Source organism: Artibeus jamaicensis, unplaced genomic scaffold (genome assembly GCF_021234435.1).
Source record: "Artibeus jamaicensis isolate MK-2021 breed Jamaican fruit bat unplaced genomic scaffold, CSHL_Jam_final scaffold_833, whole genome shotgun sequence".
NCBI classification, from domain to species: domain Eukaryota; kingdom Metazoa; phylum Chordata; class Mammalia; order Chiroptera; family Phyllostomidae; genus Artibeus; species Artibeus jamaicensis.
In genome coordinates, this window is record NW_026522056.1 from 7,797,903 (window position 1) to 7,810,141 (window position 12,239).

At 39.4% G+C, this 12,239-nt stretch overlaps 1 protein-coding gene across 1 annotated transcript in view; it reads right to left on the minus strand.

Annotated features, from left to right (window-relative positions):
• ADAM9 (ADAM metallopeptidase domain 9) overlaps nucleotides 1-12,239 on the minus strand; it is a 104,324-nt gene that overhangs the window by 48,126 nt on the left and 43,959 nt on the right. The window contains exon 12 of the mRNA XM_037166907.2: nucleotides 6,477-6,648. Coding sequence (XP_037022802.2) covers nucleotides 6,477-6,648 — 172 coding nt within the window. The remainder of the gene's footprint in view (nucleotides 1-6,476; nucleotides 6,649-12,239) is intronic.

The window sequence follows — 12,239 nt, forward strand, 5'->3', positions numbered from 1 at the left end:
GCTCATATAAAAACTTGTAGGTGAATGTTCAAACAGCTTTATATGTAACAGCAAAAAAACTGAAAACAGCCCAAATATACATCAAGAGATAATTAACAAACTGAGGTGTATCCATACTACTCAGTGATAAACAGCACTAAAAATGAATGAACTACTGACACAGTAGCAACATGAATGAATCTCAAAATAACTATGCTTAATATATGAAGCTAGACAAAAGAGATATTCCAATTACATGAAACTCCAGGAAGTGCGCGCTAATGTGTAATGATAGAAAACAGACCAGTGGTTGTCTGAGGAGAACGGGGGAGCACAAAGGGGTGGGAAGAAGAGATTACCAAGGGTTCAAAGAACTTTCTGGGACGATACGTTCACTATCTTGATAGTGCTGATAGTCTCACATATGTGTATAATGTGTTAAAGATCATCAACTTGTGTACTTTAAACATGTACAGTTTAATGTTGATCAAGTCCTCAACTGCCAATTTCTTACCCTTTGCTTTGTCCTGACCAAATTTCAGTAAGGCTTCTTTCTTTCATTTAGGTCCCTGAATTCTGCTTGTCCCCCATGCCCCACACACAAAAAGTAAAAAGTGTTCCCCTTGTCAGCTTCTTCCGGAAGTCATCTGACCACAGCCAAATACTTTCCTCTTGGTGCTCGCTGGTTATTTCCTCCTGCTTCTCAGCTCCCCGCTCCAACTTTCTGCTTATCTCTGCTCACCCTACCTTTACCCTATTAAAGAAAAAACTTTTCCCCTTTGATTCTGAGACACTTCCAGACTGCTGAGATCAGAGTGGTCTCCCTGTTACCACAGTTTTTCTTCTGAATAAGGCCTTTCCTTATCTAAATCCTAATTCAGTGTTTTGACACCATATCCAATTATACTTAAGCTGTTAAGTTTTTTTTCAAAAACACTTCGAAACAGACAGATGACTTCATAAAGAATAGAGAATCACAAAATAGACTGTGTACACAGGAATTCTGATTATGTTAAAAGTGCCATTTTAAATGGTTTTGCAACAACTGACTATTGGTGGAGAGAAGTTAATTTCCTAGCTCAGTCTACATGATCCCCTCAATTAAAGAGCTAATATAAAAAATTTAATGAAAAAATGCTAGAAATTATAGAGGCTGTAATGATAATCTTGAAAGAAGCATACTACAAATCTGGTCAAAATACAAAACTCAGAAAGTCTTCAGAAATATAATTGATAAGTTCGTCTTCATTTAAATTTTAAATTTCAGTTTAATAAAAATACCCCAGGTGAAACGCTGAATGACAAGAGTAAACCCCAAGATAAACGACAGGCTCTGGGTGATAATAATGTGCCCAGGTGGAGCCATTGTAACTGCTGGGCTGCAGGGTGCGGACAATGGGGACACTGTGCATGTGTGGGCAGGGGCAGCACGCAGGAACTCTCGGTACTTTCCATTCAAGTTTGCTTTGACCCTGAAACTGCTCTGAGAGATAAAGTTGGTTAATTTTTTAAAGCTAAATGGTAAGCTACAGGCAGAGAGGAAACATTCAACATATGACCAGATTCAACATTAGAACATATTCAACAAAGGACTTTGCACCTAATACATGAGTTTCTAAAAATAGATTTAAAATAATTCACATCCCGCCCTGGCTAGTGTAACTCAGTGGATTGAGCATGGGCCTGTGAAGCAAAGGGTCGCTGGTTCGATTCCCAGTCAGGGCACATGCCTGGGTTGCAGGTCAGGTCCCCAGGAGAGGACACGTGAGAGGCAACCACACATTGATGTTTCTCTCCCCCTCTTTCTCCTTCCCCTCCCCTCTCTCTAAATATAAATAAATAAATAAATCTAAAAAAAAAACAATTAACATCCCGGACCAGTGTGGCTCAGTTGGTTGGGCCATCATCCCAAAAAGCAAAAGGTCTCTAGCTCAATTCCCAGTTAGAGTACCTGCCTGCATTGTGGGCCAGGTCCCCCACTGGGATGAGTGCATGGGAGAGGCAACAGATGGATGCTTCTCTCCCTCTCTTTCTTCCCCTCTTCCCCTCTAAAAATAAATAAAATCCGAAAAAAAAATTGCTTTCTCTTCTCTAAAAAGAAAAAAGGGAATCAACAACCCAACATAAAAACTGATGAGGGATATAAAAACAATAATTCATAGAAGAAAATTATGCACATGGCCTAGAAGCATATGAAAAGTAATAAAGACTAAATGAGCCCTGGCTGGTATAGTTCAGTGGATTGAGCACAGGCCTGCAAAGCAAAGGGTCACAGATTCAATTCCCAGTGAGGGTGCATGCCTGGGTTGCCGGCCAGCTCCCTAGTAGGGGGCATGCAAGAGGCAACCACACTTGACCTCTCTCCTTCCCTTCCCCTCTCTCTAAAAATAAAATAAATAAAAACTTTTTAAAAATACTAAATGAAACCTTAAACAAGCATAATCAGTCAGGAGAGTATATGAGAGGAGCTAGGGCTTATGGCAATTCTCACACTCTACATAATCCCGAGAGCCCTACAGGAAGAACTCCATGTCTGTAATAAAGCTCTATGATTCTAACTTCCTTTTCCCTTCTACACATGTCCTTCATCATGGCATGCCGGCCAGAGTGTGCATGTGGCTGGCCATGTCTGCACAGACTGGGTTACGACCCCTTATTTTTCCCAAAATAAATCCTTTTTGGTGATGAAACACCTATTTGATATTATTTTTCAGTTAATAAAAGATATCAAATAAAACAATATTTTCTTATTTTTAGCCATTAAAATTAAGAAAACATTCATTATCCTCTGCTAGTAACTATAGTGGGCACTGAGTGCCACTGAGTGTTGGTAGACCTGCAAATGGACACAGCCTTTTTGTATAAAATTTGGTAGTCTCTAATAAAATTAAAAAATGCAGTGTTTTTCAATTCAGTAATTTTACCCTTATGTAATCCTCTTAGAGAAATACTTGTACGTTTATGAGCACGTACAAGGGTGTACCGTTTGCAACAGAAAAATACTAATTGTTTTTTTTTTATGGTGAATGTTTTATTGTTTTATTTTTGTGTCTTTTTTTATTTAATTGTTGTTTAAGTGCAGTTTTCTGTCTTTTACTCCCATCCCAGCCCACCCCCCCAAGTGCTCCCCACCTCCCTCCCATTTCCATGCCCCTTGGTTGTTGTCCATGTGTCCTTTATACTAGTTCCTGTAAACCCTTCCCCTTTTCCCCTGAAATTTCCTCCCCTCTCCCTTCTGGTCACTGTCTGCCTGATCTCTATTTCAGTGTCTTTGTTTTTATTTTGCTTGCTTGTTTGTTTTGTTGTTTAGCTTCCTGTTAAAGGTGAGATCATATGGTATTTGTCCCTCAACACCTGGCTTATTTCATTCAGCATAATGCTTTCCGATTCCATCCATGCTGTTGCAAAGGGTAGGAGCTCCTTCTTTCTTTATGCTGCATAGAATCCCATTGTGTATATGTACCATAGTTTTTAGATCCATTCATTTACTGATGGGCGCCTAGGTTGCTTCCAACTCTTGGCTATTGTAAATTGTGCTGCTATAAACACTGGGGTACACATGTTCTTTTGGATTGGTGTTTCAGAGTTCTTAGGATATAATCCTAACAGTGGAATTGCTGGGTTGAAAGGCAGATCCATTTTTAGTTTTCTGAGAAAATTCCATACTGTTTTCCATAGTGGTTGTACCAGTCTGCAATCCAACAATGAACTAGGGACCCCTTTTCTCCACACCCTCTCCAACATTTCTTGTTTGTTGCTTTGTTTATGATGGCCATTTTGATTGGTGTACAGTGGTATCTCATTGTGGTTTTAATTTGCATCTCTCTGATAGCTAACAATATTGAGCATCTTTTCATGTGTCTCTGGATCTTCTGTATGTCCTCCTTGGAGAAATGTCTGTTCAAGTCTTTTGCCCACTTTTTAATTGGGTTATTTGTCTTCTTAGAGTGAAGTTTTGTGAGTTCTTTGTATATTCTGGAGATTAAACCCTTCTCTGAGGTATCATTGGCAAATACGTTTTCCCATATAGTTGGTTCTCTTTCTATTTTAATACTATTTTCTTTAGCCATGCAAAAGTTTTTAATTTGATGAGATTCTGTTTGTTTATTCTTTCCTTTATGTTCCTTGCTCTAGGGGACATATCAGTAAAAATGTTGCTGTGTGGAGATTTTCCTGCCAATGTTCTCCTCTAGGACTTTTAATGGTGTTGTGGCTTATATTTAAGTCTTTTATCCACCTTGAATTTATTTTGGTGGAGGTAAAAGACCTGTATGCAGAAAACTACACAACACTGAAGAAAGAAATCAAGGAAGACACAAATGGAAACATATACCATGTTCATGGATTGGAAGAATTAACAACATCAAAATGTCCATACTACCCAAAGCAATTTGCAGATTCAGTGCAATACCTATTAAAGTACCAATGACGTACTTCACAGACATTGAACAAACACTTCAAAAATTTATATGAAACCATAAATGACCCCAAATAGCAGCTGCAATTTGGAGAAAGAAGAACAAAGTAGGAGGGATCACAATACCTGATATCAAACTGTATTACAAGGCCACTGTAATCAAAACAGCCTGGTAGTGGCATAAAAACAGGCACATAGACCAATGGAACAGAACAGAGAGCCCAGAAATCAACCCAACTCTCTATAGTCAATTAATATTCAACAAAGGGGGCAGCAACATAAAATGGAGTAAAAATAGCCTCTTCAACAAATGGTGTTGGGAGAACTGGGCAGCTACCTGCAAAAAATACTGACTACAGTCACTACGTGTCCATTAATGAGAGCATAGGTACATCCTAGTACATCCTTATATTAGAACAGTAATTAGCAGATTAAAAGATTATCCACATAATACAATAACATGAAAAATCTCCAAGATAAATTAATAGAAAAACAACTCTGTACATAATACATTAAGTCTGATTTCATTCATGTAAAAAGATAAAATCCTAAAATACATCCTGGCTGGTGTAGCTCAGTGGATTGAGTACGGGCCTATGAACCAAAGGATCGCAGTTTGATTCCCAGTCGGGGCACATGCCTGGGTTGCAGGCCAGTTCCCAGCAGGGAACACATGACAAGCAACCACACATTGATGTTTCTCTCCCTCTCTCCTTCCCTTCCCCTCTAAAGATAAATAAATAAAAATCTTAAAAAAAAAGATAAAATCCTAAAATAAACACAACTCTTTATAAGTGCGCACATTGTATGAATATAAATGTACGGAATAAAGTCTGAAAAAAAACACTCTGCTTATAAGAATGATTACCACTGAAGAAATGTTAGAAAATTTACAGGGGAAATAAAGCTATGAAAGGAGAATTTTGCTTGTTCTTACTATTTGAAACTTTTATACCAAGAACCAAAAAAAAAAAGCTGTGATATTTGAGAGAAAGGGGCTATATTTTTTTAAGAATAATTTTGTGAAAACTCAAGAAGCACATTGAGACTATTTCAATATTTTTGGTAGTAAACTAACAGCCAGGAGAAAGCAAAACAAGATATCTAAGAATAAAGAACTTAGATGCCTAGAAAGGAAAAGAGCTTAGTTATCCTAAGTACATAAAGTTAATTTGAAATTAAACACACCTTATGAGGCCTTATTGTCCTCGTTTGAAAATGAGAATATAAAAGTATCAGTTTATGTGGCTTGCTGTGAGCATAACGGCATATAAAACACTGAGCAGAAGTCCCTGACCCACAGCAGCAATGCAATGAAGGCCCGACACAAGTTCATCATAAAATACATACTGTCCTTCTAGAATGTGGTCTTCCTTCCGGCAAAAGCCAGGTGTGGTCAGGCAAAGAAGACGAAGAAGAACTTGTGGAAAAGACTGGGAATGTAGTAAAGCTTACACATAAATGAACAAATTTCTTTAAAATTTAATGCCAGGCCTAAGAGGAAAGAGCCTGAGTAGACCACTTTGAGAGGAGAATGGCTAAGATCTAGAACAATAATGAAGGTGAGCACGGGCTTGTGGCAATAGGTGTGGGTAACGGGTGTGATAAAGCCAGAGATCAGCAGGTAAACTAGAGGTTAATAAAGGGAGAATGTTAATTTCAGTGCCAATAACTTTGTCAATGAAGGACGTTGGAGAATTCCATTTATTATTAAAGTGAGCTCAACTGAATAAATACTTCTGCAAGGCAGTGCCAAAATGTGAAAGCTTATAAAGACAGAGCCAAGTGGAAACCGGATCCATTCTTTAAAGTAAATAAATGACCCAATAACCATAACAGAAGTGGTAGAAGGTAGCAAAAATACAAGAATAAACAGCATTTTCCTTGACGTCCAAACAGATGACACCATCAGTTGTGTCCTGGCAAGGAAGCAATGACCAATCCCAGGAAGATATTTCCACAAACAAGACGTCACTAAATGTGACTTCAGCTCCTGTGCCAGAGTTGCCCAAAGCGCGCTGTTTTATTTTTGCAAATCCTGGGTTTATTTAACAAGGCAAAAATCAAAAATTAAACTTACCTTTGGAGTACCACAGTCACACTCTTCCCCGGAGTCCACCAGTTTATTTCCACAGAAGGGAGCACTATAGGCTTCATCAGGCTTTGGAATGTTAAGGAGGCAGTTTCCTCCTTTATTTAAAGTTAACTTCTCAAAGTCCTCTGCACTGCAACTGCTGAAGTTCCTGGAACCTCTGTAACAAACACGAAGAAAAAGAGCTGATGTTACAGCAATTACTCGTTTTGAAAATTTGAAGTCATCCCTCCAACCAGCAAGAAATGAATTGTTTATTTTTATGTAATCTTTATTGTATTAAGAAACAGTTTTAAAAGCAGGAAATAAGCTAACCAAAAGAGAGAAATGAGAATTCTATTTCTAACAAATATAGAACATCATTTCAACTAGTATAAGTAATTACTATCTGGGTTTCACTATAATATACCTCCATGAAAATATCTTCCAAACAATCACTTACCTTGAAATACAAAATCATAAATCTCATCATCAGAAGAGAGCTTAAAAGTGATCTAGTCCAACTCAGGATTAAGTTTTAATTATCTTCCATCGATCTTCAAACATTTGAAGACAGCTACACGTTTCCCCAATCTTTTCCTCACTCCACAGGATAACCCTCACGTGTTTCCCTCACTATCACTTACTAGAATGCACTACAGCCATCAAGAAGCAGAATGCACAGTGCAGAAGTTCAGCTACAGTTGAGGTTCAAAGGCCTTTCAGGATAAATCCTGAGAACACTGGTAAACACTTTGAAAGCTAGATGAGCATCTAGAAACTGTGCAGCCTGAGCTGTCCATGTAAGACTGAAACACATGCAACTTTGATACATTTTACATGTTCAGTGTTAATTATTGTTTTACTCAATAACTATCAAATATTTTCAAATAATCCTACTGGCTGTTTTTACTTTTGAAGACTAGTCGGAAACACACCCACACATATGACGAGAATCTGTGAGAAATCTAAGTCACATGAAAATTTTATCAGGGGAGCCCTGATTGGCGTGGCTCAGGTGGCTGGGTGCTGTTCCACAGAGAAGAGAAGGGCCACCGGTTCCCACTCAGGGCACACGCCCACGTTGCGGGTTCAGTTCCCAACTGGGGCATGTACCAGAGGCAACCAATCCATGTCTCTCTCCTCTTTCTCCCTCCCTTCCCCTCTCTCTAGAAATAAATAAAATCTTTTTAAAATTTTTTATCAGGGGAATTTGGTGCCCTGAAAGAATCCCTTTTTCATCAGTTTGAACAATGATGCCAGAAGTAGCAGTGGGAATAAACACTGTTGCATTATAGTTTTTGAGGAAGCATTCCCATCTTTGCTGAGTCTTTGTACGCACCAGGAATCTAGAAACAGATCCTTTCTGTGAAGAAACTGTGTTCCCTGGGCATACAGTTTACACTCTTCTTTGCTCACTGGCCCGGGATCTCCAGGGAAATAGACAGTCCTGGCTCCAGGCTCTTGGGGAGGAAAAACAGCCTGCCTAGAACACTCTGGTACTGTTAACCACTTTTGACAAAAAGGTCTTTCAATGTGGGATGTTGAAGGATTTTAACAGACTGACTGGCAGAGAAGAAACCTGTACAATCATGTATGACAAAAGAATGAGCAAAGACAGTATTTTGACTAACTAGGTTTTTGACAATAACAAAAACACTTGTTTTCCACATTTTTCTTTTTCCTGCTACTCTGTTTAGAAATATTGTGAGGAATCCTTTTGTACAATGTAATTCATCCAACAAATATTTGCTAAACATCTCTTATGTACAAGCACTCTTCTCTTTTAAAGAATAAAACCGTAAATAAAGCAGACAAAAATCCCCAGCACTGTGAAGGTGACATTCTAGTGAGTGAGACTATAAACTTAATAAGTAAATTTGGTGACATATTAGAAGACAAGTGCCACTGCGGGGAAAGGTGAAGAGGTAAAGGGGGATGACCTATATAGGGGGGGAAGCAACTGCAATTTTATTTATTTTTTTATTTCTTGATTTTAGAGAGGGGAAGGGGAGAGAGACAGGCATTGATTTGTTGTTCCACTTATTGATGCTTTTTCATTGGTTGATTCTTGAATGTGCCCGGACCAGAGATGGAACCCGCAACCTAGGCATATTAGGGACAACACTCTAAGCAACAAGCTACCCGGCCAGGGCATGATTACAATTTTTAAAAGAGCATTCAAGACAGGCATTTCAAGCATTATGACAATTGACTCACAACTGACTACCTGGGGTGGGGAAACATTACAGGGAGAAAGAACAGCAAGAACAAGAACCCTAAGAGTGAGGCCCAACCAGCATGCTCAAGGAAAAACAAAGCAGAGAGTAGGGTTAGAGTGGAATGAGTCAATGAAGGAATGAATAACATACGATACCATCAGCAAAGATCAGAAGAGGCCATTGTAAGAAACTGACTTTCTCCTATGAGGGAAAGAAGGACACTGGGGAGAGGGAGAAGGGAGAGAATGGCACAATGGAAAGGGCTGAGCAGGAGCCACTCGATATCTGAATAGGATCACCATGGTTACTATGCTAACCATGCTGGAAGCTCCTGCAGAAATCCACTGGATGATGATGACAGATCAACATGAAAGCAGGGGAAGCAGAAAGAACTGTTTGGATTATTTATGTTTTAAAGGAATAGCCATAAGAAGAAGAATGTGACAAAACAGAAAAGTCAAGGATGACTCTGAGATTTCCGTGCTAGACGGAAGAAGTTATCATTAACTGACCTGCGGAAGACTGTGGTAGAGCAGCTTTTTGGAGGGACAAATAGGAATTTGAATCTAATAGACATCAAGTGGAAATGTCAAACTAGAGTAATAATTATTTGATAAACAAAGAAGACTTCAATTAAACAGAGGTTTGTAATTATTTTTTCTTATTTTTTTAATTTATTTATTTTTAGAGAGAGGGGAAGGGAAGGAGAAAGAGTGGAATAGAAACATCAATGTGTGGTTGCCTCCCATGTGCCCCCTACTGGGGATCTGGCCTGCAACCCAGGCATGTGGCCTGACTGGGAATGGAACCGGTGACCCTTTGCTTCACAGGCGCGTGCTCAATCCACTGAGCTACACTAGCCAGGGCTGTAATTATTTTTTTACCTCCTATTGCTGACCTTTATGTGGTTAGTACAGTACCTGCCACATAGTACATATTCAATAATATTTTCTTTAAGAATGTATTAATCAGACAATAGCTAGAGGAATTTTGAAGTCATATGTATATTCCTACACTTTTGAGTCCCTAATTTTATTCTACACAAACCCACCACTTTTAAACTAGAGTATAGTAAAACTTCAATATACAAAATAAATACACGAAGCCAATTTTTACTTTATATAAGTAATTAGAAAGTGAATTTTTAAAAGATATTTATAAAAGCATCTAAAAACATACAGTATAGGAACAAAAATAAAAATAAAAATACATACAGTACAGAAATAACACTAGGAAAAGAAATTGTATCTCTACAGGAAAAATAAGTATTTTTTAATAAAAGGAATTAAAGCAGATCATGGACTTGAAGACTCCATACTAAAAAGGTGTTTTCTCTTTTTAAATTAAATTTATTCCTGACTGGGCAAGCTACCTGGTATAAATATAAAAATGTGTTAATTCATCACCAAACTAATCTAGAGATTTAATACAATACCAATCAATCCCCCAATAAGACTTTTTCGTGGAACTTGATAAGGCAATTCTAAAACTACATAGGAAGTCACAAACAGCCAAAAGAGTCTTTTTTTCCAATTTTACTTTACTTTTTTGCCTTTCATTAAACTTACTGGGGTGACGGGGTTAAGAAGATCACATGGGTTTCAGGTGTACATGTCTATGATGCAGGACGAAAACTGCATTGTGTGCTCACCCCACAAAGTCAAACCATCTTTCATCCCCTTGTATTTCACCCTCTTACCCTTTACTGCTCCCCACCCCCTTCCCTCTGGTAACCACCATACTGTTTAAACAAATAGATCAAAATAGGAGAACTTCCTTTGTACACCTACTATAAAGCGGTGCGATTGAGGAAAGTGCATTTTTGATGCAAATACAGACAAACAAATGAAATTGAAGAGCCCAGAAATAGACACATATATTTATGGACACTTGACTCATGACCAAACTGACAATTAAAGGTAATAATCAGGACTTCCGGCCAAGATGGAGGTGTAGGTGGAAACACTGTACCTCCTCACACAACCAAATTTAAGGACACCAAAGTTTTAGTAACAAAAACACAACCAAAACACAGAAAATTGAACTGTACAGAAGTCCAACAACAACGAACCATTCAGCCAGACCAGTAAGAGGGGCAGAGTCAGCAGCTGGTGGAGCAGAGTCAGGCAGGAAAGATCTGCCGGACTGACCCAGGAGCACAGGCAGCAGTTGGCAGATCCCAGGTGTGAGGTGGTGGCAGGCAGACCCAGTGAGGGCGCTAGGCAGCTGGCTGACCACGGTCACAAATTCATGCACAGATAAACCAGGCGAAGGAGCCAGCAGTGAGACAGACCGCACAGGCTAGGGCCCCAGCACCGAGAGTTAAAGCCTGAAAGTACCAACTGGAGAAACGTTTGGGGTCGAGGTGCCAGGAGAAGCTCCCAGGCTCACGGAGAGTTTGTTGGACAGACCCCACAGGGTGCTGGAGGGTGCACAGGCCCACACACCTGGAAGCCAGCACCAGGGGGACCCAGTTTGCTTGCAGGAAGCAGCAAAGGGGATCAACATCCGAGAGAGAGAATGGAACAAACGCCATTGCCCTTCTCTGACCCCACCCCCACATACAGCATCACAACCCAGCAACTGGGTCACCCTGCCCTGGTGAACACCTAAGGCTCCGCCCCTCATATGTAATAGGCGTGACCTGACCAAAACATGGCTCAAGCAGAAAAAAGAGCTCAAACCCCAGAGCCAATACTTTTAAGCAACCAAGAAATAGCCAACCTATCAGATGCATAGTTCAAAACACTGGTGATCAGGATCCTCACAGAACTGGTTGATTTTAATCACAAATTAGAGGAACAAATAAAGGCTAAACTAATTGAGATGACAGGAAATGCGCAGGAAACCAATGGTGATGGAAAGGAAACTGGGACTCAAATCAAGGGAGTGGACCAGAAGGAAGAACAAAATGACCAAACAGAAAACAAGAATTCAAAAAAATGAGGAGAGGCTTAGGAACCTCCAGGACATCTTTAAACATTCCAACATCCAAATTATAAGGGTACCAGAAGGGGAAGAGAAAGAGCCACGAGTGGAAAACTTATTTGAACAAATAATAAAGGAGAACTTCTCCAATCTGGCAAAGGCAATAGACTTCCAGGAAATCCAGGAAGCTCAGAGAGTCCCAAAGAAGTTGGACCCAAGAAGGAACACACCAAGGCACATCATCATTACATTAGCCAAGATTAAAATGAAGGAGAGAATCCTAGAAGCAGCAAGAGACAAGGGGACAGTCACCTACAAAGGAGTTCCCATCAGACTGTCAGTGGATTTCTCAAAAGAGACCTTACAGGCAAGAAGGGGCTGGAAAGAAGTATTCCAAGTCATGAAATCCAAAGACCTACAACCAAGATTGCTCTATCCAGCAAAGCTTTCATCTAGAATGGAAGGGCAGATACAGTGCTTCTCAGATAAGATCAAATTCAAGGAGTTCATCATCACCAAGTCCTTATTATATGAAATGTTAAAGGGACTTATCTAAGAAAAAGAAGATAAAAAATATGAATAGTGAAAGGACAGCAAACTCACAGTTATTAAGAACCACACC